Below are 26,355 nucleotides of genomic sequence, written 5' to 3' on the forward strand. Positions count from 1 at the left end.
GCTGAATGTCTGTACTCTATTATAGATGTTAAGGCTCTTTCTCCTTCTCCCCCTCCATCTGCAGGGAGGATGGCTGCCGTCTCCCTGGAAGCCCACTTCCAGCCCAGTAGCCTTGGCTCCCTTTGGCCTTTGCCTGCTGCTGCCCTCGGAGGAGAGGGACAGCCTCCTTCTTCGCTTGGCTCAGGCCCCAGGACAATCAGGTAAGAAACAGCGGGCAGACAATGTTCTGGAACGGAGGGGCTGGCCCTCTCTGGCCTCTTTTTCCCCTCTCCAGGAAGACATAATTTGCCCTGCAGGAAGCCCTCCTGAAAGGAACAATAGCTCTTATCAGGGAGTATTTTTAGGGTCCAAAAACAGGCAGAATATCATGGAGATGTTTCCTGTTTATTGACTGCTGCGCTGCTTCAGTGCAGAGGGACACCTCTTAACCCACTCAGACTCAAGAGCCAGAGATCTCTTTTGGGAAGCTGAGACCTCCAGGTACAAGCCCCAACAATAACAGCAGAAACAACCCGTCCTCTTGGTGTTGTGCACCTTCAAGTTGTTTCCGACTTGTGTCCGCTGAGGCTGAGGTTTGGCCGGGGTGAGGCCAAGCAGAGTCTGTGGCTGTCCAAGGCAGTTGCGCTGAAGGGAGCATTTAAGGGTACCAACTGCATGCATTTTGTTGCTCTGGGACTCTGGTTCTGGGGAACTGAACACAGCAAAGGTGCAGCAGACTGCAAAAACACATCAGTTAAAACCAGCCGAGCAACTCACAGACTGCATCCTTTTGCTGGAGATCTAGGACTAAGCACAAGATCCTGCTGGACTAAAGTTCAAAAACCCCATTGGTGTGGGTCAACGGCCGGCTGGAGTGAGAGAAAGGCTGTGGCTGGAGCAGTTGGGGGATGTTGAGAAAAGTTGGGCCAAAAGCTAGCGTTTGGGCAAGCTGTGGATAAAGTGGGAGGGGAGGGTGTCTGCATTTTTGCATGGAAGGAGGGATTGAGTCCGTTGCTTTGCGGGTGTTTATGGAGGAGGAGGAGCTGTGAGTGGGGAGATCCCAAAGTAGAAGAAACCGGAGGGAACATTCTGCTCTGCCCAAGAGGAAAGCCTCGCTCACTCACTCGCTCGCAGCTTTTGGCTTTGCTCCCCAGGCGGCACTCCCCAAACCTCCTTTCTTGCTGGGAATAAAATGAAACACTGGTGTCTGTTGTCAGAGAGCCACTTCACCCCTCCATGATCACAGCTCCAGAGTGGGACCTTGGCGGCTGCCCCACAATACCAAGTTTTTCCAGCGGCAAGGAAGGGCCCTGAAGGGGGATACACCAACACACACACACCAGCCCCGTGCATATGTTCCTCGCTGCTGTAATGTTCAGACTGCCTATGCTCTTCCAGGCCCAATGTCTGTGAGCAACAGTGCAGGAGTGGGGAGGGCAGGGGATGGCATGTCCTCCCTTCCCTGCCAGCGCTTCAAGAGGAGGGTCATTCCATTCCCATGTTTCAATCCCGTTCTCAAATACTTTCCAGCCTCTCCCCCACATTCCACCCAGCCTTCCTCTGAGAACAGGCCCTCCCCATAAGTAGGGCAGCCAGCCAGCCGGCCGCTCCGTGCAGGAACTTTCTCTCCATCTTTCTCAACTCCCCAAACTCCATTTAGCCATAAAGGCCTGGAAAGCAAGACACACAGACTGGGAAGATGTAGACAAAAGGCCGTAAAGTCAGCAGCAGCAGCCTTGCTCTTTTTGATATAAGCTTCCAATTTGCCCCCTTTTGTGAACTGAGGAAATCTAATCTCTCAACGCACAGAACATAGCTGCATCTCTGCCCTCCAGAAAGACCTTTGACTAGCAGAGACACATGCACCCCCATTGTGGCAATGCTGTTATTGGGCTGGACACCAAAATCTCTTTGGCTGTCCTAGATCTGGTCCCCCTGCTGCAATGCTCACCACCCTTCCTCCCTCCCAGACAAACAACAGATGCACACCTGTCCATGGAGAACCTGGCTCTGAGGGTCTTCAGAAGACCCCTGCCTGCCCACAGCGGGGCACAGTGTCTGTACTTGGCACTGCAGAAACAACACACGCTCAGCACCTTGCAGTAAGACTACTTGATTTAATCAGTGTAATTCAAATCACTGAAGCACCACCTCAAGGTCTACAAGGTAGTTTACAATTTAAAATAAAGCAGTAAACAGAAACACACCATTTCAACTAAGGAGATAGAATGGAAAGGGTTTGTGGAAACAAAACAGTTCTTGGCTGGTGCTTAAAGGACAAAAAGAAGTCTGCACCAGGTACATCTTACTGTTCCACAAGTGAGGTGTCATCACAGGGGAGGCCTTGTCCCCAGCCACCAACTCTAACCTCTGGAGGCCCCGGGATCAGGATCTCAGGCTGGTCTCAGGATACAGGCCTCAGGACTGGTCCTTCAGGTGCAATGTAAGGGTCTAGGTTTGGGAAATGCAGCACTTGGACTGGATCCAGCAACAAACCGAAAGTCAGTGAAGGAAGCCAAGTATTGGTGGATCCGGCATGAGAGGTCCCAGGTAACTGCTTGGCTGCCCCTCTCTCTTTGTAGGCAGCCCCCCAAATAACACAGCAGCAAACAGGAATGTTGTCGTCCCAGTGCCCAAGAGGAGACAGCTAATGTGCCAACAGTACAGATGGCATGTGCTTCATACCACAGATGTCCCTGCACACACTGTGCCACTTGCACATTCTGCATCAGGCCAGATCTAGTGGTTCCCTCAAGTGCTGAACCTATTCTGCAAATGGAAATGCAACCATATACTGGAATGGGCTGAACAACACCCCCACAAGGTCTTGCCACAATAACTCTCTTGGTATTCTGAATGCCACAAGATGCTTTGGCACATTGAAAGGCCGTAAGATAATCTCAACCTCACCAGCACAGGTGCTGCTGTACATGGACAGAATGTGATTTAAGAATAGCTACCAAACAAATTTAGCAATAATTCTTTTCATACATACATGCATTTTGCAAAACATTACAGGCTAGAAAGGATGGCCTATCTGAAAGGTCACACCAGCTGTGAAGTAAAGCAAAGAAGAAAACAGGATGGCCACAGGGCTCTAAATTGGGGGGGGGGGGGATCTGTACTGGCTGAAACAGATTGGTCACAATTCATGAAATGAGAAATTATTTGTCAATAATGGCACTGAGGTGTTCCTCAAGGATGTTGAAAGGCATAAAAACCACCAACAAGGGAGGACTTGCTCAAAAGCATCCCTGCACTCCTATCTGAGTTTGCTCCCAAGCTATTTCCTGTGCCAGTCTCAATGCCAAGGCTCGGGTTGACCTGCAAATGGTACAAGAGGGGTAGAGCCAGGCTGACTTTGCTCACTTGGGATCCATTCACATAGAAACTGTGCATCACTTTAAACCAAGGAGGTCTGTGCAACTAAATCTACAAAACTCCTCAGTTAGCAGCCATGCAAACAATTGGCCACAATATTCCTTTCCCAGAAACACTGACTGGGCCGGGAGAGTGGCGAGGGACAGGCCGCCTGGGTCCAGAATCCAAGGGAAGGGTTCAGCAGGGGACACTGAGATGGGGAGGAAGAAGCCGAGGGACGCTCTCTGCTTGTGTGCACAGAAGACTCTGGGGACAAGCAACACAGTCTCCTTCTGTCACTGAAAAATGCAGCCAGTGCAAGCACAGTGCTAGTTATTTGGGCTCTGGGTTTCTCCCCCCTTTTCCTTTAGTAAATTGGCTCCTACTCCTCTTGACGTGAATTTCCTATTGCAGAAATGGCCAACGTACACACAGGTCCCAGGCACATTGCTTCTCTCCAGAAGACTCCTGGCTGCTGGGTGGGAATCGGCAGGACCAGCCAGTCCTTTCGAACAGAGCAGCCAAATAGGTTCACTGCCTGCTGGGGCCGAACCTTCTGGGGACATTGCGGTGTGGACTGCTGAGAAGTTTCCTCAGCTGTGGCCCAAATCCTCTGTGCACTAAAGCAGTGCTTCTCAGGCTCTCTGAGATGAGGCCTAGAGCCTTCCTTTTCCTAAGGTCCCAGGGACTTGTGTAGATCATGAAAAACGATGGGTCGCTCTTAAGGAAGCGGATGTGCCACAAGCATTTGATTGTCCTGCTGCATAACCCGTATTCAGGGCAAGAGGCTACTCAAGACAGAATACAGAGCAACGGGATGGTTTCTGATTGGGGCAAGGCTGAGACTTATCACTCTCTGTTTAACCTGTATGCCGAAGATATACACAAAACAGGACTAGACCCAGGGAAAGGAGGCATGGAAATTGGAGGAAAGAACATCAACAATTTACGATATGCAGATAACTTCCTATTACTTTCAGAAAACAGCAAAGACTTGGAACAATTAGTGAAGATATTGAGGAAGCATTTGCAAAACCAAGCTTGCTGTTGAACATTCAGAAAACAGAAATGATGACTACAGGTGAATTGGATTACTTTAAAGCAGATGATGAAGACACTGACATAGTTCAAGGTTTTTCATACCTTGGTTCATTCGTTGATCAGAATGGATACGACAGTCAAGAAGACAAAAGACTGGGGCTTGGAAAGGCAGGTATGAAGGAACTAGACAAGATCCTGAAGTTTCAAGATAGATCATTTAATACTAAAGTCAGGATCATAGAATCATAGAGTTGGAAGAGACCACTAGGACCATCCAGTCCAACCCCCTGCCATGCAGGAAATCCAAATCAAAGCATCCCTGACAGATGGCCATCCAGCCTGTTTAAAGACCTCCAAGGAAGGAGACTCTATCACCCTCCATGCCATCACATTTCCATTTGTGTGTATGGTTGTGAAAGCTGGACAGTGAAGAAAGCTGATAGGAAGAAATCAACTTGTTTGAAATGTGATGCTGGAGATGAGTTTTGTGCATAGCATGGACTTCTAAAAAGACAAATAAATGGGTCTGAGAGCAAACAGGACTAAACTCTCTCTAGAAGCCAAGATGACTAAACTGAGGCTGTCATACTTTGTCCATATCATGAGAAGACATGACTCACTAGAAAAGACAACAATGCATAGCACAGTAGAAGGCAATGGGAAAAGAGGAAAAGCTTATTCCAGATGGGGATACTCCGTCAAGGAAGCCACGGCTGCCAAGTCTGCAAGACCCGATTTGGGCAGTGGATGAGATGTGACTTGGAGGTCTCATTCCTAGGGTTGCTATAAATCGAAGTTGACTTGATGGCAGTTAACAACAGGGACTGTGGCTTCTTTCTTTTCAAAAACTTGCCAATGACTTGCAGCCCATGGACCATACCTTGAACAGCATTGTCCCCTAAAGGACAATGGCTTTATGGGCATGGAAAATACAGGGTGCACCATGTCAGGAATAGCTGGGTTTCCTTGGTTTGGCAAAGGTTTTCAGTGCTGTCAAGCCAGAAACCACACAAAGCAGCAATTAAAGACTGGCTGCAGAAAGGTTAGAGCGAGGCTGAATGCCTCAGCTTTGTTGTTTCACAGCCTTTGTTTGGGTGGATGGGGCGAAACAAAGTGAGCATCATTCTCCTCCTCTCTGAAATTGTCAAGCTCACGGAAACCACAAGAAGGGTGCCAAGTAGTAGGGCCAGCCTTTTTGTCTGTCTATTAGCTCATAAAGGCTTCACTGGATCAGAACTACCACAGTATGAAGCTGAAGACACCCAAAGCCACAAGAAAAGCCACAAGAGTAACCACAGGGTAAGCCAGAGGCTTCCTTCCTCCCTCCCTCCCTCCCCACATCCTCCAGAAGGCCTATGATTCTTTTCTTCAGCCAGATCATAACTTCCAACTGCGTTTACTCTACAACTACAAAACAAAATATATTTCTCTTCTCACATAAATTCTGAACGTGTTCCTATAAATCAGGAGCTGGAACCTGGAATGCTAGTTGTTGTTGTGTAGCTGTTGTTGTTTTAAAGAAAACAAAAGCAACCATTGACTATTTAACATGGTCTAGTTCCTAAAACATCCCCTTGAAAAAGGGAGAAAGAGGTGGCCTTGGGCACAGGAGCCTTCTGGCCTGGTCTAGGTCTAGGAGAGGGGGGTCTAGTGGTCCCTCCTGGAACACTACAGTGGGTCGACACCCCTTGGTTGCTGAAGGCAGCAGGCCCAGCCTTCGCTCAGCACAATGCCCTGCAAGAGTCACTTCCTGCAAATGTGATAGGGAGTATTTATTTCCTAAGAAACGATGTTCTGAACTGCTCAGACTCACGCGGAAGTGAGCCTGTGCCTCCTCTCCCCGCTGCAGAAGGAGAGGCCTCCAGCTAAGGCAAAGGAAAGGGCGGCCTCACTGCCCCCATCGGAGGTCCACAGGTAGCCTTAAAGGTCACACGGTGGCTTCTCGTTGCAAAGCTTTTCCGTCTCGCTGACCCCATCCCAAAATGGGTCCTTCTCAGGCAACGTTCTGTTTGGCTGAATCTGGAAGGAAGGAGATGACTGTTTGAAAGAGCCACACCCAGTATGTTGTTGGTCTTCCCCTCAGTCGTTTCCCCCCAAAAAAGTGGCCACGAAACTGGCACAAGGAGAAAACGCTCTAAGCACACCTGAAGGACTCAGCAAGCAGCCCCAGAGCAGGCCAGGCCCTTGCTCCATCTTGCTCAGCCTGCCCAGTGCCAGTCCAGAGCCTGTCCCAGCCACACTTGGGAGGGCAGGACTGAAGCGGTGGCCCTCCAAGGCAGGGGCCCTCTGCCTGGCAGCAGGGCAGCAACAGCGAGGCAGAGGAAGCAAGATGGTGATGAAGAAGCAGAACAGAGATCTCTTGCAGCATGCATGAGTCGGGCTCTGAGCCAGGAATTGGGGAATGGGGAGAAGACTCCCACCCAAGCAGAACCTCCATGCAAAAGGCAAGTGATTTGGGAGATTCAGCAGCACTAAAGATAGCCCCAGAGAGCCATTTCCAGCCACCACAAGAGCCCACCCCAAGCCAACCCCTGAACCCCTAGGATCAAGCAAAAGTTGCAACTAGTGGAAGAGGGGGAGCACTGCGATGGAGGCAGAGCGTGCCCAGAAGACCTACGTGAAAGGGCTGGCTGAGGCCCACTATGGACTGCATCCTGTTGCTGTAGTAGCCCAGCAAAAATTCTCCTCCTGTTGCAGGAAGCTCCTCTGCACCAAGGTAAACCTGGGAACAAGAGAGTAAAGGCTTTCAGCTCTAATATCTGAACTGAAGCAAGCCTCAGGGATCATCATGGCCCCATTCTGTCTCACCTGCTTTGCATCATCCCCAGAGGAAATTTCATTGTCCTGCACCCAAGCATACATCACATAGTCATTTGGGTGCCTAAATGTCACCTGCATAACATAAAGAGAGAGAGGAAGTTGCCATGAACACTACTGACAATTACTGAGAATGACCTGTAATACGCGAGCTATTTGTTCTGGTGACAGCCAAATAAGCTGCTTACAAGTCATGAGTGTTTCACAATTAAAGAATGCGAGGTGTGTCACAGGTTTGGAGAGAGAATCAAAAAGCACATGACTTGGGACAAGGCCAAATAGTTATTCATCATGCATCTATAACATTTCCTCCAAGGAGTTTGCTTTGGGAAACACATGGTCGTTTGGGCCGAAAGAGAGACAGCGCGGCTGGTCCAAAGGATCCAAGATCAAACCTCAAGACCCAGTCCAAATGGCTATCTCTATTCACTCGGCTTGCTCTTGGCTGGCTCTCAGAAAACAAGAGTCCTGTGGAACAAGTGTGTCACCTGCAATGCCTCCCTCTCCCCTCTGAGCGCCATTTTTCTTCCCACCAGAGGCAGCAGCTCATGAACCTTGGCAAAGCGCGCTCAGACCACTCCTGCCAAGGCCTTCTTCTGCTCCAGCCAGTCAGCCAACCATTGGCTTCTCATTCCCCGGCTGCAGGGTGCCCCAAATTCTGTCTGGACTGTGGGGTTTCTGGGCAAGAACAAATATAGAGCTCCCTGCCACACAAAGGCAGGCACCAGGAGAGCCTCTCCTTCATGAGGAGCAGCTCCTGATTTGGGCAGCTGCAGTTTCAAGCATACGTCTTTGTTATTAATGCAGATCACCAAGGCACATAGCTCTTTGCAGCCCACCCTTTGGAGCCCTGCCCTGCAGGGAGGTTACCTTATAGAGGCCAATCCAATCCCAAGCACTGCTGAGGAATTCAGGAGCCGTAGAGTAACTGACAGTGGCATCTTGTTCGGCGGTCCAGTTGCCCACAGGATGCAATGTGACTAGTGGGGCTGATACCAGTGGCTTCACCTGGAGTAAGGAAGTTGCCTTGGATTAAAACATGATCATTTGGTAGCCTCCTGCAGTATCCTTTCCTCCTGCATTTTGACAGTGAAGTCTTTGTGCCAAGCACCCTCCACACCAGGCCCAGGACTTTTGCACCATGGTGCAACAGAAAGCAACACAACTGGTCTACACCAAGAAGGCCAAAGGCAAAGAAAAAGGTGTGCAGAGAGGATTGGGAAGAGCACCCTGTTTCTTGTTTTAGAGGGGCTGGCTGGTTTGCAAGAGACTTCCCCAGCACTTACATGACAGAAAGGCTGTCGCAGATCAAGAAAACAAAAGATGAGGAGAAACACTATTAATATGGAGATTAAAATCAGTCGGCCCAAATCTACTTAAAGTGCAGGATGTGGGGGCTTCCATGCAAAGCTACCCTAGGATTGCTCTTGTTTTCTAAGAGACAGAGAGCTAGTGCGCCAAACATCAAACCAAAGAAGGGGCAAGCACACAGACACCTCAAAGATGAGAACCTGCAAAGACCAGACACTCTTCTTCAAGCATCCAGTAGCCCAGCTCCACTTATCCAGATGTTTTTGGAAGCCACAGATCATATTAGTCCTGGATTCCCTGGACTCCCTATATCTATGTCTAGAAGACAAGCCCAGATTGGGGAGGGGGGGGAGAAGGCTGCTACCTCAAGGCAAAAGGTCCCAGTGACAGGCTTGTGGTCACTGATGCCATAAATCATGTGGCTGACATAGTTCTCCAGAGAGACAGAAATGGCCGGTTCCTCTGGCATCTCTCTGGTTTCTGAGGTCAGGGGCAAGAGATGCTTCACTCTCCAGAGGATGCGATCTGTCCACGCTGGCTTCCGTTTCTTCCCACTGCAAAAGGAAGCAGAGGAGAAGCAGCAAGAACATGACAGCTTCCCCTAAGCAGCTATCAGTAAGTGCTTGGCACAGGCATTCAAAGCCACAACAGAGATAGAAGTATCAGGCACCCTCCCCTTCATTGCGTAGCTCAGAAAGACACACACAGAAGAAATGGAGGAGAATGTTAATAAATATTGTGTGAAATGGAGGAGGTGTTAATAAATATTGTGTGAAAGAAGCTAATGAGCAACAATCAGATGTTAATCAGGCTGCAGCAACCAGAGGCAGGTTCCCACTCATGTGTCCCACGTGAGAAGTTGCATCAAGGGTCTCCTTCGCAGTGAGTGTTCCGGAGGGCCCTTCTCCAGCCCCCCTCCTTGAGGCCAAGGCCCCCAAAAGGGTCGTGGTTCTAATGTGGCTGCCTCTTCAGCCGGAAATGGCCAGATATCAAAGGAAATAAGGAGATGAGCGATCTGGGCCACATTGTAAGAAGAAAGGTATGGGTAACTCCAAGTAGATCAAGCATCTACCCTTCTTCTTTAGCAACAGAAGGTCTGACCGGATTGTTTTGAAGGGATTAAGCTACAAGAGGATCAATCCTATTCATCAGGACAATTGAGCAACCTGACAGTCATCTTTAAAGCAACTGGGCAGAGTGGGAAATGCCAGCAGAAGTGCCTTTGATTTGTGGAAGCCAGGTGCGGATGGCGTTCCTTTCCTGGCCCACAGAAGGCCCAACTGCAGAAAGGCAAGGGAGCAACCTGGCCAGCTCTGGGGAACAAAGGCAAGCCATAAAGGCTACTGGGCCCAAGCAGAGGTTTCCTACAGTCCCTTTCATCTCTATGGGGTCCAACACTCTCAACTGCACACAGACGCAACAGCCTCTTTTCCTCTCTCAGATCCATCATACGGCAGTTAACATATTAGGAGCAGCAGAAAAAGCTGGACATGTTTGAAGCCATCTAAAGAAGGACAATCTAATAGCCTAATCTTCTAAAGGTCTGAAAAGAAATGTATTCAAATTGCCTTACTTAAACCAAAATAACGTCTTCTGGCCCCTGGAAATACAAACGGGTGTTAGTTCAAGCGATCCTATCTGTCTATCTGCTTATCTACCTGAGTTGTGTTCTCTTGAAAGAACGGGCAAAATCCCTGGTCAAGAGCCTCTTCATGCTCAGGCAGGCGACCAGCAACCTCTGCGGCTCTCAACCTATGTGCCATGCTGCCTTCCTGAGTGACCCAACAGAGCGGCCCATGTGCCAAAGTGGAGGCCTTTACCTGGTGTCATATTCATTGGAGTAGAGATCAAACTTGTAGGTGGGCTTGAACTTCAGGGGCCCCTCAGAGAATTCTTGCAGAAAGGCTTCCCTCTTCTTTGCCATGTTTAGCTGAAGAATTGAAAGCAAGAAGACTAAATAGAAATTAGAAGTGCAAACCGATCAAGCCTGGCTTCAAATGCAAACAGGGTCTCCTGGGAACAGCTTGAAGCACTCCTCATCTCTGCCACAAAGAAAAGATCAATGGTCTCTTTCTAGCAGGAATGGCTCTTCGGTTTTGCTGGACGGAGTTCCTTAAGCCCAAAACAACCTGAGGATATACTACAACCATCCTTTTCTAGTCCCAGCAAGAGACAGGGTGAGAGAGTCTGAACCAGAGAACAGGGCAGCCTCTACCTCTGAGATAACGGCTCCTCCACGACTGACATGACCTAGGAGTAAATATTCCCCAAACAAGCACCACGTGGTAAAACGGGAACCCAAATGAACAGTGGGAGGCAGAGTCTCCCCTAAGAGGGAAGGAGGTGGAAGGGCCGCATCACCTCAGGAGCCAATGGAACCGAATCGGGTGGCAGTACCTGGTCCTTTTCCCACAAAAGACTGAAGCGGCTCTTGTTTATCGACTCTCGGATGAAATGCAGCCCGTAGTCTTCAATCCGAAAGTTTAAATCACCAAACCAGAAGAGGACACTTTGGGAACGAAGGTACAAAGAAAGAATTAAGAACGAACTACAAAGACCAGTTCAGCAGAATCACAAAATTAATCGGAGCTTTGGTGCACATTTCCTTTGGGCACAAAGCAACCTTTCCCCAATCCTGCTTTGAATGGCATTATTTTGCTTAACAAGTCCTACAGCGTCTGGGGCAATGCTTCCCCACTGAAAGGAACACCTGCTTTAAAAGTGGCGTCCTTAAGAGAGAGGTCGGCTTGACTACTTAAAACTGCAACACTGATGGTTTCCAGAAACCGAGGTTCCTTTCCTGGCAATGGAAAGAAGGAGAGGCTTCTGGCTTGGAACTGGAACTTCCATTGGTCTGCAGCAGAGCAACCTTCCTGCAGGGATTTCACCTCTTGCAGGATTCCTTGACACCGAGTTAAACCTGGCAGAGAATGCCTCCCCCCCACAATGCAAAGCCGGGTGGCAAAATGCCCTCAAGCCACTGAAGGGCCCCTTTTCCCAAATGCAAGGGGCACTTACTCGTGATCCATGACGCTGGGGATGTTCTCACCCTCAAAATGCTGCATCTCTAAAATGTGTTCAAAGTCATCCAGGCGCTGCTCTGCGTTCTCCATGTGGGCTGGCAAGTGGCAGTTCAAGAAACAGACGGTGTGCCCATAGAGAGAGAAGCGGGTGGCGACCCCTCCCTTGTTTCCCTGCAAGATGCGAGAAGCCAAGGCTGCCGAGAGTGCACCCCCCATTTTAGCACTTGGTGGCAACACCCCTCCCCGGCCAAAAGGGCTTGCGTTTTTGAAGTCAGAGAAGCCCCCCCCCCTCACTGCTAAGCAGAGGGCCAGGGATTTGGAGGGTTCCTGGGGCTCTGGGCAGGAGCTCCTTCCGATGCCCAAGACAGAGGCTCACCCAATATCCGTAGAGCCCTGTCCGGGTGAACTGGCTTCGAACGTCCCGAATGAAAGGAAGGAGGGCTTGCTTTGCAAAGACCAGGAGGAGGAGGCCCTGCATCCGGATGGAAGACACCTGCCAAGAGACAAGCCTGGCCCTGAGCACCGCCAAGCAAAGGCTGCCTCCCACCCTCCACCATCACAAGATAGACGCCGGCCCAGGGACCCCAAAAGAAGGCCAGCCCCAGTTTTAGGGGATGGAAGTGACAGCCCGGCCCTTAAAGCACCTGCTCCCCATCCTCCATGGGACCCAGGAGGAGCGGACGAGCCAAGCAGCGGTGACCCTTTGCTCTCTGCGGTGTTTCTCAGTGGGGCCAAGGCAGAGCCCAGGGATGGTGCTTGAGGCAGCCGCTCCTGCTCTGACTGCCCTGCTTCCAGAGGGGGCCTTGATCCAAACCCTCTGCCTTCCCCAGAGCAGCTGACCGGAGGAGGCTTTCCAAGTTGCCTCTGGTTCTGGGCAAGAGGCAGGTCCCGAGGGAGGGAGGGCAAGGAGGCCTACCTTGACGAAGCCCAGCGGGGAGAGGACGGCCATGAAGAAGTGGCTCCAAGGGTCATCGAAGGCCATGTCCGAGAGGAAGCTGACGATCCTGGAGTTCACCTCCTGCAAGCTAAGCACCAGCCCTTGGGTTGCCCAGCGGCTCATGGCCCTGGCAGCCTCTCGTTGCCATGCCCTCCTCCTCCCTTCCTTCCTCCCCACCGCAGAAGCCCCGCAGACAGAGTCGCAGAGACCCACCCGATGACGTAGAGGTCCACGGAGGGCTCCGGGGCGTTGAGGCCGAGCAGGGAGGAGACCTCCGGCGGAGGAGAGGCCGTGCCCACGTTCCAGGTGACCAGGTGCAGCCTGGGTCAGGGAGAAGACACACAAGGAGGGAGGGAGAAGTGGTCAGCGGGGCGGCTGCTCCTGCTTCCTTCCCGGGCTCCCCAGCCTGCCTGGTTCCCTCGGACCGACGGGGGAGGGAGGGAGGGAGGGCGGCACCTGATCGGCGGCGGGTGCCTGGGCCTCCTGGCGCCGCCGGCGCAGCGGAGGAAGGCCTGGTCGAGGGCGAGGGAGACCTGCTCCTGGAGCTCCTCGTCCGAACTGACGTCCTCCACGCGGGACATCAGCTGCGCCACTCGCTGCCGGAGCAGGAAGCGCCCCGCGGAGCCCGCGCTGCTGAGGCTGCTGCTGCCCAGGCTGAGGAGGCTGGCCGAGCGGCTGCGGGAGCCCAGCAGGCCCTCCTCGCCCTCCGCCTCCTGCTGCTCCTCCAGGCCCGGCGGCAGGGAGGCCGGGGACGCCGCCATCCTCAGCCCGCCCTGCCTGCCTCCCTCCGTCCCTCCCTCCGCGGAGACTGAAGGGCCCAGCAGGGCTTAAGGGGACGGTCACGTGCCCCGCTCCCGCCCTCCTCCTCCTCACCCGAGGCCCTTCGGACGCTGCCTCCGCTCCATCGCGGGCGCCGATCCCGGAGAAAGGCCCGCCGGCCGCCCGGGAGCTCTCACCAGGCTCCGCCGTCGCTCGCACCACGTGACGCTCCCGGCCAATCGCGAGGCAGCGGCAGGGGGCAGCGCGCCCTCCCATTGGCTGCGACGCACGGGCACCGCCCCTCCCTGGCCTTGAGCACGTGATGCAAACAAACCCCCCAGGCACCGGAAACGGGGCGGCGCTTCCGGTTTGCCTCTTCGGCCGGAAGTGGCTGCTGCTGCCCATAGCAACCGGGGAAGTGCCGGTTTTCCCGCGCCCCAGGACCTTGTTCATCGGATGGAAGGAAGTGGACCTTTTCTCCCCGGCTCCGAAGGAGGGAGGCGGCAGGGAGCGCCAGGCAACCCCGCGGGGCTGCTGTGCTCCTTTGCCTCCCGGCGGAAGCGATGCAGACACGGCCCGGGAGAGACTCTGCGGGGCAGGAAGCCTCTGTCCTTCCTCGCAGGGCCGTTGTGGATGTGGCCCCTCCCTCTCTCCCCCCCTCCCTCCTTCGGCCCCGCATTAAAAACCAAAGCGGACTCCGAGAGGCTCGTCTATGATTTTATTAGAGTTGTTTCCAATAGGCCTGTATTGGAAGATCGGGAGACAAAGAAAGAAAGGCACAAACCCACATGAAGGAAACGAGGAGGAGGAGAAGGGCAGCAGGAGCAGGGCACCGGCCCAAGCCCCCTCCGAGGGCCGGAGAGGGAGGAGGAGGCTGCCGGGAGGGCTCTGGGGGAACTGGGCCGCAAAGCAAAGCAGGACAAAAGGCGCCCAGAGGGACAGGGGCTCCGTTGAGCAGGAAAGCTTTGCGCCTTAAGAGCAGCTTTGCCTCCTGCTTAAAACGCCCCCCTTTGTTTCCATAGAGATGTGCGGCAGCAGGGCTCAAAACACAAGGCTTTAACCAGCAGCAGCAGCGGGAACAGGAGCAGCGATGGTGATATAAGAACAGCCGGGGGAACAGTAGCGCATTCAGGCAGAGGAATCCTCTTACATTTCATAACCACAAGAACAACAACACTCTGCGCACTAATCCCAACTCTCAGCCTGTTACGGGGCCAGAGATTAGCCGGAGGCCTTGGGGGCTCTGGGCACCTTCCTTCTCCCCCTGCAGGGCTCAGCCTCCCTCCTTTCGGCCCCAGCGTCCCCCCAAAGGACAAGGGAGCCTCTCTCCCAGGGTCTGCCAAGGGAGAGCGGCCGGAGAAAGCACGTCTGCTTATTGCACTTGGACCTCAATAAGGCAAAGGAGCGGAGGCAGCAGGAGGGCTGCAGGGAGAAGACGGGCCTCCTTCCCCAGCAGAGCTGCCCCTCTCCCCTCCTAGCGGCTGCAAGGTTTGCATGCGCCCTGGAGGAAGGGCAGGGGGCCCTGCCAATGCCACCACATTGCAGGGACCCCAGAGCCAGGAAGGGCTGGCCCCCTCATCCATCCATCCATCCCGCTCATATGATTGTCTCCAGCACAACCAGCCCTGAGACAGAGCAAGAGCACTCAGGAGCTCTGCGCACACCTCTGCCCGATTCCTACAGCCCTGGCCCAGCTGCCCAGTTAAACACGCAAGGCAACCCTGGGCCTGGAGGGGCCTTGGCTGGCCCATGGCAAGGAAGGTGGGGGGAGCTGGCGGAGGCAACCCAGGCCGGGGGGGCGCCAAAAACCCTCTGTCGGCAGCAAGGGCAGCCCTTGCCACCGCCAAGGAGTATCACCCACTGCACCCTAATACTGAGTTCCCCTCTCCACAGATGGACAACAGAAAAGTGAAGAGCTGGAGAGAAACAAAGGCAGCCGTTTATCCCAGTGTTCAAAAGGAAGGAAAAATATATACACAGATATGAAACCTAAATCACCACATCACAAGACTATGTCAACTAAAACTGCCACGTGGAAAGCAAAGAGAGCCCCGCAGGGATCGGGCGGGACCCCCTTTGGGGAAGGTGGCAAAGTCACTGGCGCAGCCGCCGCCGTCTGCCCCACCCCCGGAGGGAGCCCCTCCCGCTTCCCAGGCCAGCGCTCAGGACCTGAGGACGGCCGGTCGGTCGGTCAGTCGGCTGGCGAGATTAAGGGCAACTAGAGTTAGCTAGGGGAGGCTGGAGTCGCCTGCTGGCTGGAGACAGGAGGACTTGATCCAGAGATGGTCCGTTGGTCAAGAAGGTGGTGCTTCTGGGCCTTCCTGCTGGCTGTTTTGCAAACTAGAGTGGAAGAGAGAATGAAGGAATGAGTCTAGTATATGGGCAGTCTGAAAGGGAGGCCCCAAGAGGGCAAACCTCCTGGGCATGGGCAGAGATCTCAGCTCAAGCAAAGTGAGGGGCCATGTCTTTGAGAGGAAGGGCCCCCTCATCCCACTCTCACCCGCAGCAGGACAAGAAAAGGCCAAGGGCCAACAAGCACATGCCAAAGGTTCCCCCCCCCCCCTTGCATTTTTAACCTGGATCATCTCAGGCACTTTTGGTTCTGTGCTGGGAAAGGGTGAGAGGGAGAAAAGGCATGAGAAAAGGGAAAGCCGCTTATGGGTTCTACACACCGCCCTCCTGCTAAGCTGGCCCTGGCCACATACCATGCACAAAGGAATCCATGCTAATCATCAGCAGCCGACGTTCCTTTCAAGGGGTCCTTTTCTCTCATCTGCAACACGGAAAAGGCCATCGCTAGCTTTTGGCTTTTTGCAAAACAGCACCTGTTCCCAGCGCCTCACTTCAAGGTCTGCCTGTGCCTGACCCAGCAAGGCCACTGCCCTCTCCTCCACCATCCTCTGGAGCAGTGCTCCATCCCAAGCCCTTGCGAGAGGCTCACCTCATCCAGCTGCCTCTTGGTCTCATCCTCCATCCTGCGAATGTCCTCCATCGACAGGTCAACCCATTTATCAAGCCAGCAGAACAATTGCCGGTGAAAGTTTGTAAAAAGACGCCTTTCTTGCTGCAAAAGAGAAAGCGAGCGCTCAAAACTCCCAGCACCAGATGAGGGATCAGAACAGGCCATGCCTGCCAGCTGTGCCAGCTTACTGACCCCCAAGTGGAGATCCAGCCCTTGTGGATTTCAGGACTGTCAGGTGTCAGCTGTGGCTGACCCTCCCAAGGTCCTATGGCCCGACAAAAGGTTGCGTGGGGGCTATGGTGCCCAGGCGGCCCAGCACCACTCAGAGCCCAGAGGGCCATGCTGCTGGGGGGCATCTCTTATCACTTTGGTGCAGGTGGGCTGGCCAAAAGCCCTCTGCTCGGCCACAGGGCCTCCTCCCATCCCGCAACTGCCCAGGCCCTGCCCTGTGAGGCTGTCAGGAGTACAGAGGGAACCCACGGAAAGCACAGCAGAGGCTGCCTGTCCTGCAGGAAACGGGAGCTGTATCCTCAGGGGAACCTGACTGCTCTGGTTCTGCTCCTCAGCACACTCCCTCATGCTCCAGCTTAGCCAGGAGGGGAGGTGTAGCTGTCTGCTGAAGCCACAGGCCAGGGCCATCAGAGGCCTTCTCTCACCTTCTGGATGAAGCTCTCCACTTTGTTCTGCAGCCCCCACCACTTGAACTTGACCGTCACCAACTTGTAGGCGCACATGTAGGGGCACTCGGACTGCTTGCCCAGCTCCTTCTGCGGGTAAGAGTGAGCATCCTTCAGAAGAGAGCCAGCCGTCCAGGCAACTTCTGCTCCCCACCCTCAAACCATACCTTTCCACTGCACAAAAGGGCCAGCCCAATCCCCCAACACCCAGCTGAGTGAGTCCAGTACAACAGCATCTGGACGCATGAACTGTGAGCCTCCAACCATTGCCTCCCTCCCAACTGACGTCTTGTCTCAGCCATGGAAAGCCACGGAGTAACACACTGGCTCAGCCCTGACACAGGACACTTATATGGCCAGAAACATCACATGCTGCAAGCCAGGAACAGCAGAAGCCACACCTTCCAGTTGGGGCCCAGGGGGCCACGTCCCGTCTTGACCGATTTGAACTTTGAGGGGTCTTCTTCCGGCTTGTAATCCTATAACAGAGGAAACCAAAGTGAAGGTCCAGGAAGGAGAGCAGAACATGGCTGCCTATGTGTACGTATCCCCCCCCCCCTCACCAGCCCCCCCGCTCCTCCCCCTTTAAGGGGGGGGGGGCCCCCCCCCCCCCCCCCCCCCCCCATTCATGCGCCTGCCAGCTCTGAGGCAAGCCCTCTCCAGCCTCCAGCAGCGAGTGACACTGTGACAAAAGGCAGGCAAGAAAACTCAAGGTCAGATCCATCCATGGCATCCCAAGTGGTTATTTGTGGCCATGCCCAGGGCTCAGCTCTTCTGTTGGGAAGAGCTGCTCAGGAGGGCAAAGCGCCTTCTCCTCCTTTGGTCTCCAGCCAACCCTCCCCACAAACAGCCTCCCCAACCCCAGCTAGCTGCTGCCAGTCTCTTGAACCTGCGTTCCCACACAGGTCCCTGGCCCTGCACTCCTACCCTTGAAAGCACTTGGCTCCGGTCTGCGATGTCGATATAGATGGCTTCTACGTTCTTCCATTCGTTGGGCTCCAGTTTATGTACCTGTATGTGGTAAAAGGAGCAGGTGACCCTCTGCACCTGGATGGCCTCTCCCAATAGTACAAATCAGGTTCTATAATCCGGCCCCTTCCACCCCAGGGCTCTCAGGGAATTAAATGCACAACCAGGAATACAACAGCCACACAATACAAATACTTAAGCAAAACAGATTGTTTAAAAGTTCAGAGAGGATGCACCTAAATACACCCCCCTCTCCCTCGCAACAAAAAGCAATGGAAGGACACGCTGTAAACAATGGAGATGCCCTCAGTGGATGGGCTTCTGGAGAAGCACGTGGCACAACAAGGGGAGGGGAGGCACTTTGGGGGCCTGGATCTACACTGCTGGGCCTGTTCGCCTGAGAAAGTAGCCTGTCTGCCACATTCCCACACTGCGTGCAGGGGAGAGACAACTGCACAGCTGGCACCAGACTCCCTGGCCTTTGCAGCCCCGTTCTCCTTCCTGCTTCCATGCTCACTACGAGAAGCAGCAACAGGCCTCAGTGGGGTTGGCAACCACCATCATGAAGATTAAATCTGCCACACTGACAACATACTAAGCTCCCCATTGCCTTTGGGTACAGAACTCACTTCTAGACACCACAAAGCCCTCCAAAGACACACTTTTCCTGTGTGTCTGCCAAACGCAGGAGCCACCCCCCGTCAAGCACACTTACATTCTCTTGCATCCCGAGATCTGCTTTGTGCCAGGTTTCAATTTTGATCAAAAAATCATCTTTCATGTATTCATTCTACCAAAAAGAGAAGATTAATTATACATGCAGGGATGATAACCGCCAGCAAGTGACTTCAGCCCTGGCCAGCTCCATTTCTTCCCTCCCAAGCTATCTTCAAGCCCCCTGGCTGGAAAGTGTAAGACCCTCAGAGCAGCTGTGGAAGGAGGGTTAGGATCCAGCCCTCTTCAGAGTAAGACCAGTTTTAAATGAAAGGGAGACCCAGCCCACACATTACTTTGAGGACTGGGGGAGAATCACTGGCCTCTAAGGGGGCAGGCCCCTAGGCTCACCCTCTTCTGCTTCCATACACATGAAGGCAGGCACTCTTTAAAGCAGGGGACTAAAAGCCATACTTACTGTGATAACTGCTCCAAAAATCCAGGGCATGAAAAGGAAAGGAGAGTTTTAGTGAGAGAGTGTGCAAGACCCAGAGACGAAGCAGTTATACTCCCCCCCAAAAATAAATGCCGACAGAGGCCCAGGCCTGATGGATGGAGATGGGATAGCTGGGATGTTGAAGCAAACGTTCCTCTGCAGTTCCATCCCAGGCACCTGATGCACTCCTCACATGCCCCAGGACCCTCTGGGTCCTTCTCCCCCAACATGCCTGATGATTCACCCTCCATTTCCAAGAGATGGCCCCAAATCAGGGTTCCCACTTGGAAAGCCCAACCTGTGGGGTGAAACTCGGGCAAGGAGCAGCTGCCCACCCACCAGCACCACCCTCTCTGGGCCTTCAAGGGAATGGCTGAAGCAGCACTTGGTGCCAGCCTTAGACTCGTTGGGACGGAACAAGAGAAATGTGCCTGGACCCAAATCCAGACCCACAAGAGGACCAAGGTGGCACCTCCTCTAGCCCTCCTCCACTCTTAGAGATGAGACAAGCAGGGCACATCAGGCAGGCAGGTAGGAGCACACAGGTTCTGCCAGGAGGCTAGAAGCAATTTCTTCTTCTACATAATAATAATAAATTATTATTATTATTATTATTATTATTATTATTTATATTTCCCACTTCTCCCTTCAGATCAGAATAGGAAAGGATGGCTGTCCACCCATGCACACACTTTAGCAGTGCCTGGCATTCTGCCCTCTTGCCCTTTGCCTGCAGGATTCATCTAGTCAGATGAGCACAGCTAAACTCTGGCCCCACTGGCCACCTCACAGGCCAGTGCAACTGGCCTATGGTAACTGGAGCCAGCAGACTAACTGGGCGGCCTGTTGCCAGTAACCGGAGTCTTCTGATAGCCGGGCTCAATTATTCATGAGCAAAGCCATGGCAGATCCTGTGACAGCCAAGTGCCACGCCACCCCTCCATTATTTCCATGCCAAAAGCAAGGAGCCAGAAGCAGCAGGGCAGAAGCCAAGGCAGGTCACTGCTGACGGAGGGCAGGCAGGTGGGCAGCTTCTGTGGGATTCAGCCTCTTCCCTTGCTAAGGGAAGCATCACAAAGTAGTCAGACGCAGAAGCTGCACAACCACCCCATCCATTTCTGTGTCAAAGCACTGGGATATATGGAGCAACAAGAGCTCTTTTGACATAAGAAGGGACCAGATACCTCACACCCACCCCAAAAGAGCACTTTTATCTCAAGACAAGGAGGGGATCCCTGCCCTTTCAGTTTTGAAGAGACAAGGAATTCCAAAGATGCCTAGCCCAATCCTATGCCAACAGACCAGACTCCAGAAGACCAGAGGAATGCTCTTGCCCAGCACAGACTGGCTACAAAATGGCAGCACTCTTGGACTCAGCAAGAGCTACTGGCCAGGAAGAACAGCAGCCAACCGGCAGCCCTGCCACACTGCCAGCACCCAGCCAGGGAAGAGCACTGGATTCTCAGAATCTGGGACTGGGACGGCATCTGTCACCCCTCACATCCTGGGAAACCAAGGCCAAAACAGCACTGGGGGCGGGGGCTGTTTTGGTGCCTGGGCCAAAGCAAAGAACCAAAAAGGAAAGGATGTGTGCCAGTGGCCACACGCCAGGGGCAAGAGGGGCCTCTTGCCCACCAACACCACCATCCCTTGAAAGGTGACAGACTGGACACAAGCACAACCGTGATGGGGAGTGCCAAGAGTGACCCAGACAGCCCCCTGCCCTGGCTGCAGAGGAGAAATACAAAGGAACAGAGAAAGGGAGCCAGGAAATGGGCCCGGGTGAAAGTCCCATGGGGCTGCACAAGGCCCTTCCCCAGGAGAAAACCAGTCTAGGAGCCTCCCAACCGACTGGCTGGGTCTACAGAGCCAGAGTGGAAAACAAGATGCCCAGAGAGAAGCCTCTGGAGGGTGGCAGTCATGACCAAGAGAAGGAAGCAGAACCGTTGTCTGCCTCTGGGGTCATGAGCCTGTTCCCTGGAAGACATTAAAGCCGCTTTGTTTGCAGCCAGAGCTGGCACAAAAGGGAACGGGACCTAAGCCGCAGCTGATCCATGCCCCGAAGGACCAGCAGGAATAAACTCTGAGGCCAAAGGGGCAACGGAGGAGAGGAACAAGGCTTCCATGACCAGAATGCCACATATGCACACACTCATGAGCCCCCATAGCTGTACCCCAGCACTCACCCGTCCGGCAATAAGGGTAGGCGTTCCAGGCTTTCTCGTGAATGTTCAGCGCTCCCTCCGGGGCCAGCATTTTCACAAAGGGGGGCACTTTGCTGTGGGGGAGAGAAAGCAATGCTGCTCAATGGCCGCCTTCCCACAGAGCACAGCTCAGCATATTGGCAATGGCAGAGGGAGGGGGGACAGCATGCCCAGTGCTTCAGATGGCTGAGCTGCCTCTGCAAGCCAGAACAGCTGGCAAGAGTGAGTGTGCGCGCCTGTGTGTGCGCGAGAGAAGCCAAACACCCCCCCCCCACACTCAGACACACACTAAGGACAGCAGGGATTAGGCATGTGGGGGAAAGCTGCCTTCCTGTCACATGGAGGGGGGTTCCCCAGATCTGTGGGCACCCACCTCTGCAAGTGGTAGATCTTGTGCGTGTACTGGCCCTGTTCCCCGTCGCGCTCGTAGGGCTCATTCACCAGGACTTCCACCCCTTCACCGCCTCCGGTCTCATTCTTGCTAGCCTCAGCCACAGAGTAGAGCTGCCCCACCTGATACTACAGAGGGAGCAAAGGAGGCGCATTACACCCAGGGCCACTGCAGGGCCAGGAAGCCCTTAGTGGGTTGCAGAGAAGCCCACTGGCCCCCTTCCCACTCTGGGAAAACACTGCCTCCTCTGTAGGCTGGCTGCCCCCTTTTCTCTCTTCCCTTGGGAATGCAGCTGGGCTGGCCCCACTCACAGCAGGGACCAGGTCTGTGGGACCAGGTCTGGCCCATGGCTCTGTAGGGTTTCTAAGAGAAAGAGAGTCATTTGTCCCAGCTCTGATGCAGCTTTGCATACCTGGAGACTCCTGGGGCTGAACGGGAGGCAGCTGGCTTGCAAAGCCACCACCATTCCCAGGCATTACGCTCTCCCCACATGCAGGGCCTGGCATGAGCCCTGACCTTCAGCCAGACAACCATAGGCATGCCCCTGCTCCCATGGAGGCTGAGCATCCCAGCCGGTCCAGTCTTGCCAACGGACACCGAGGTCCAAGGGAGCCCACTCCAGCCAAGTGGGTCAGTTGAAGCCAGGACTGCCCCGCTCTTCCCTCACACACAGCCCAGTGCCAGCCCTCTCGGCCTTTTGTCTGCCCTGGACTCAAGACCAAATGCAGCCAGATCCCTCCCGCCACCCACAAGAGCCGCGAAAACCCCGGCTGAGCAGCCGCAGCCGAAAGGGAAAGTGCAGGGCCAGACTGAGAGGCTTTAGCCACTGGGGATCGGGCGGCAGAGGAGCCTCCCAACTGGCCGGCCAGGGTCTTCTGGGGACAGAGACGAAAGTGTCGCCAACAAGGACTGACTGACGCACTGTCCATTCACTCTCTCCTCCTCCTCTTTGCTCTCTCGCTCCACAAGTTAGAGCTGAGGCACTAAGAGGATCAGGCCGCTGGGCTGCCATCTTCACCCCTTAATCTCCTCTGTTATTTCTGATCCTCTAATCTCATTGGAAGAAGGAAGGAGCCCTGATAAACGGGTGTGTTAAATAAGAGCAGATCCCAGGGGAATCCGACGGAGAAAGTGCCAGAGGCCTCCAATCCCAGGAAGCCGGGGGGGGGGGGGGGGTCATGTGGCTGCTTGCCCTGCAGGCCCTGTATCCAGCCCAATGGCTCTCTGGCCCCTCAACTTCTGCTGCAGTGGCACAGAGTCCAAGGGGCACCCTGAGCCCCACAAAAGAGACGCCCCTCCACTCACAAAAGCACCCTCCTTTCACTTTCCCAGTCACGGGTCTCAAGAAAGGCTCTTGTTCCCCAGAGTAGCTCCATGCCTGTCTGGCCATCCAGAGCCTTTGTCCCACAGCAAAGGAACGGGGCAGGAAACACAGAAGGCGCCACACAAGTGGAAGGGCACCTAGCCCCACTGCCCTTGCTTTTCCCTGGCTCTCACAGACCCTGAAGAGAACAGGGCAAAGGGCCTTCTACAGCCACTCCAACACCCATGTGGCACAGCTAGAAGTGACTGGTGCTTGGGCTGCGTTCTCTGAGGGAGGGCCTGGCAAGGGAGGCCTCCAGAGAGGGGTCCCAGACCCACTGCCTTCAGAGGGAGCCCTGGGGGCAGAGCGCTCTCTCTCTCTACAGTGTTCCAGTCTCTTTAACTGGGCTGAGCTTGTGTTTCGGAAGCCGCCAAAGGCCCTCCAAGCCACAAACTAAAAGGGAGCCTCCGAGTGAGGCTCTGGAGCACCAATGGGCCTCCTTGGTCAGAAGGGGCCCAATCCCCCCCAGGGCAGGGAGAGCCAGGGCACCCTGAGCTGGGGAGGAGCCAAACCCTGCCGGGCCCAGCGCTGTCAGCACAGGGCTCCCAGGCAGTGGCACATGCGCATGTTTTGCCTAAGCCAGGCCCTGGAAGTAGCCGAAGGCAAAGGCGTAGCCCTGAAGGTGCCGCAAAGGCCAAAGTACACCTTGGGATGGTGTGCCACATCCTCATCCCCTCTCTCTCTGACTGGCTCACAGACCGATAGAGAGAGAAAGGCTTCCCCTTCTAAGTCAAGTGCAGGTGGCTGCCCTTTCTCCCCTGAAGGAGGAGGAGGAGTGGGGCTGAGAGGGATCCTGGGGAGCCAGGCACTGCTCCCTTGGCGGCTGCGTTTGTGGAGCAGGGCCTGTGAGTGTCTCAGAGAAGGCGGCCTGGAAGGTGCCAGGCAGCGACCCCCCCCCCCCCGGAGCAAGCAGAGAGCTGGGCTGGCGGCAGGGTCCTCCTCTTCCTCGGGGCCCTTGCCCAGGCGATGCGTGGCCCGGAGGCGCCAGGAGGGGGCCCTGAAGGCCTTGGGCCTCTTCCTCCTCCAGAGGGACCTTGGCAGAGAGACCCAGCGGCACTCACCTCTTCCACGGAGACGGGCAAAACGACGCGGCTGCAAGGGAGAGCGAAAGAGAGAGCGGGGTCAGCGTCAGGGCCGGCATCCCTGGCTCCCTCCCTCCCTCCTTCGTGACAGAGGGCCAAGGGGGCGCTGGGGCTCAAGGGAAGCGGCCCAGCAGCGGGACCAAGGCCTCCCACGCTCCCTCCCTGCCTTCCCCGGAGGAAGGGGGGTCGGCCCAGCAGAAGGAAGGCAGGCAGGGAGGAAGGTGGGGAGGGCCAAGGGGCTCTGCGTTGGGGGTCCTCCAAGAAGGCCCGCTCCCTCCCTCCCTTCCTCCATTCCCAAGGAAGGAAGGAGGGCCCGGACCGAGTGTGACCTTCACCGCCTCGTCCTCCGGGCGCCAGGGGTCCCTTCCTCCCTCCCTCCCTCTCTCTCCCGGTTCCCTCTCTCCGCCTGGCGCCCTTCCCGGACACGGAGCGGAGGGCCGGCGGCGGCGCGACTCCCTGCGGCCACGGGCCCCGCTCGCTCCCTCCGCTCGGGGCCCCCGGCCTCCTCTCCCTGGGGACTCACTATTCCTTGACGAGCACCATGGCCGGCGGCGGCGGCGGCAGCAGGGCTCCTCCACCGGCTCCTTCCTTCCTGCCTTCCTTCCGTCCTTCCTGCGGCCCTTCAGCCTCGCTCTGGGTTCCGCGGGGAGGGGAGGGCGCGGGAGGGCACAGCGTTCCCCGGCAACAGCCGCTGCGTCACCGCGCACAGCGCGTCGTGGCGTCACGGGGAGGGCGGGGCTTGGAGGGGCGCAATGGCGGCGGCGTGATGGCGTCACGGGGAGGGGAGGGGCCCAGCGTTTGGAGCCGCCTCTCTCCAACTCGCTTTGCTGCACGTGGGCGGGGCGTCTGACCACGTGATCACCGCGTAGGTCCCCGGAGGAGGAGGCTGAGAGTGTGTGACCCGCCCAAGGGCTCCCAGACAGAGGCACGCTCTCTCAGCCTCATCCCTCCCTGGAGGAGGGTCAGCCTGCTCTGGCCTCCAGCAAGTGAGTGCGTGCTCAAGTAAACACACACACACATATATATATCCTATATAGGCCTGTGTGTCTATATACAAAGGAGAGGCTAGTCTCAGCTGGACTGAGCTTTGGGGAAGGGCTTCCCTTGCCCTGGGCCTCCGGAGGCCTCCTCCTCCTCCTGACACACATCTCTAGGGGGGCTCTCTGAGTCTGTTCCCTTCACTGTGCCTCACTTGTTTCTCCTTCCCTTCCAGGAGGCCTGGGAGCCTTCCCTGCGACGTGTGACACGGAGGCTCTTCCTTGGTGCCCCTGGCCTGGCCTGGCCTGCCTTCAGGTGCGTGGAACATTTCTTCCTCTCCAGCCGCATTGGGGTCCTGTGTTACGTAAAGTAATATAAGATGCTCATATTGCTAACATTTGTAATGGCTGGGGAAGGCATGAACGCAGACACTTGGCACGCTTCCTTGTACGGTTGCCCTTATTTCGCCCACCTTTCCTCCAAGAGGCTCAACATTGGCGCGCATGGCTTCCCATTTCTCTCTCACAGCAACCCTGTGAAGTAGGCCAGGATCAGAGAGGCGTGCCATTGGCCCAGGAGTTTTAGGGCTGAGTGGGGTTCAAAGCGGGACCCCCCAGGCCTCTGTGGCCTCTGCCACCATTTTGTGGCCAGAAGAGACCGTGAGCACCAAAGGCTTGAGAGGGCCGGTCACGGCACCCCAGCTGGCCTCATAGTCCTCAAGATGCCCGCTTGCCACCCTCATGCCTCTCCAGGCGATAGAAAGAGGAGCGGAAGCGCACACGGGGTGATTCATCCGCTTGCACAGCCCCGAGGCGGAAGTTTGGTTCCTACCCTGTCATTTGGGAGAGTCGCCCGAAGGGTGGGCCCGGTTTCACCCAAGATGTGACTGTCCCAGGATTCTCTGACTCAGGTTTTCCAGGCAAAGGCCAGCTTGAATCAAGGCCCGAGCCGCCTCCTTTGTTGCTGGGATGTGAGGCCTGTGGCCATTGGTAAGCACTGGCACTGCGGGCGCCACTTCTGCTGCAGGTGGCTTTCACACAGCAAGGCCCTCTGGTGCCACCTGGTGGGACACTCAAAGGAGGCATGTGCGCGCTTGTGCCCCCCTCTCCTCTGGACAAGAGACAGGGGGACCCTCATTCCTCGCCTTCCGTGCCCCAGGTGCCCAAGGACTCTGCCCTTGGATGCTCCATAAATACTGCATGCTGCACAAAGGCGGCCTCCACTGCCTCCTCCAGCAGAGCTTGGTGGGGGGATTCTGGGACTCTTGCCAATCCCAGGCTCTGCCAAGTGAGCCCCGAACTCCATCCAGTTTCGTCTTGTTTCTCTCCCCCTCGTCTCTTCCCTGAGAGCTG

At 55.2% G+C, this 26,355-nt stretch overlaps 2 protein-coding genes and 1 long non-coding RNA gene across 10 annotated transcripts in view; 1 reads left to right on the forward strand and 2 right to left on the reverse strand.

Moving 5' to 3' along the window:
• Positions 1 to 6,137: 6,137 nt before the first annotated feature.
• INPP5K (inositol polyphosphate-5-phosphatase K) lies at positions 6,138 to 13,479 on the reverse strand. 5 transcript variants are annotated; one of them, XM_042442729.1, is made up of 13 exons: positions 13,342 to 13,479; positions 12,682 to 12,789; positions 12,448 to 12,549; positions 11,908 to 12,024; positions 11,527 to 11,702; positions 10,906 to 11,017; positions 10,329 to 10,438; positions 10,082 to 10,108; positions 8,873 to 9,062; positions 8,068 to 8,205; positions 7,189 to 7,272; positions 6,998 to 7,102; positions 6,138 to 6,399 (listed from the first exon to the last, which is right to left on the reverse strand). In XM_042442729.1, exons 3-13 carry the CDS (start codon positions 12,511 to 12,513, stop codon positions 6,301 to 6,303), a joined length of 1,224 nt encoding a protein of 407 aa, XP_042298663.1. In that variant the 5' UTR covers positions 12,514 to 12,549; positions 12,682 to 12,789; positions 13,342 to 13,479; the 3' UTR covers positions 6,138 to 6,300. The 5 variants fall into 5 exon arrangements, with proteins under 5 accessions (XP_042298663.1, XP_042298667.1, XP_042298664.1 ...); XM_042442733.1 differs by having other exon boundaries at positions 12,448 to 12,556; positions 13,342 to 13,478; XM_042442730.1 differs by lacking the exon at positions 13,342 to 13,479 and adding an exon at positions 12,925 to 13,301 and having other exon boundaries at positions 12,448 to 12,556.
• Positions 13,480 to 13,931: 452 nt separating this feature from the next.
• Positions 13,932 to 24,740, reverse strand: PITPNA (phosphatidylinositol transfer protein alpha). Its single transcript, XM_042442772.1, has 12 exons — positions 24,549 to 24,740; positions 24,005 to 24,035; positions 21,563 to 21,708; positions 21,172 to 21,263; positions 18,968 to 18,975; positions 18,551 to 18,625; positions 17,794 to 17,877; positions 17,268 to 17,345; positions 16,846 to 16,956; positions 16,169 to 16,291; positions 15,933 to 16,000; positions 13,932 to 15,567 (listed from the first exon to the last, which is right to left on the reverse strand). The coding sequence occupies exons 1-11, from the start codon at positions 24,566 to 24,568 to the stop codon at positions 15,953 to 15,955; spliced, it is 816 nt and encodes a 271-aa protein (XP_042298706.1). The 5' UTR covers positions 24,569 to 24,740; the 3' UTR covers positions 13,932 to 15,567; positions 15,933 to 15,952.
• A 73-nt stretch (positions 24,741 to 24,813) lies between these two features.
• LOC121917105 overlaps positions 24,814 to 26,355 on the forward strand; it is a 31,685-nt gene continuing 30,143 nt past the window's right edge. The window contains exons 1-2 of one of the 4 annotated variants that reach the window (XR_006100956.1): positions 24,814 to 25,011; positions 25,239 to 25,318. This is a non-coding gene — a long non-coding RNA (uncharacterized LOC121917105). The remainder of the gene's footprint in view (positions 25,012 to 25,238; positions 25,319 to 26,355) is intronic. The other 3 variants (XR_006100958.1, XR_006100959.1, XR_006100957.1) reach the window with 3 other exon arrangements.

This window comes from Sceloporus undulatus, chromosome 11 (assembly GCF_019175285.1).
Source record: "Sceloporus undulatus isolate JIND9_A2432 ecotype Alabama chromosome 11, SceUnd_v1.1, whole genome shotgun sequence".
Classification (NCBI taxonomy): domain Eukaryota; kingdom Metazoa; phylum Chordata; class Lepidosauria; order Squamata; family Phrynosomatidae; genus Sceloporus; species Sceloporus undulatus.

Bases quoted from the DNA above. Each gene is read 5' to 3' on its own strand.
- INPP5K (XM_042442730.1), bottom strand. From the start codon at position 13,229: ATGGCGGCGTCCCCGGCCTCCCTGCCGCCGGGCCTGGAGGAGCAGCAG. The intron at 9,063-10,081 runs GTAAGGCAATTT...TTCCTTTTGCAG, and splicing joins AAGACGTTATTTTGGTTTAA to TGGGAAGAAACGGAAGCCAG. The intron at 6,400-6,997 runs GTAGGTCTTCTG...CCTTCCTTCCAG, and splicing joins GCCTCAGCCAGCCCTTTCAC to ATTCAGCCAAACAGAACGTT.
- PITPNA (XM_042442772.1), bottom strand. From the start codon at position 24,568: ATGGTGCTCGTCAAGGAATA. The intron at 21,264-21,562 runs GTGGGTGCCCAC...TCTCCCCCACAG, and splicing joins AAGATCTACCACTTGCAGAG to CAAAGTGCCCCCCTTTGTGA. The intron at 16,001-16,168 runs GTGAGCCTCTCG...TCCGTGTTGCAG, and splicing joins CCAAGAGGCAGCTGGATGAG to ATGAGAGAAAAGGACCCCTT.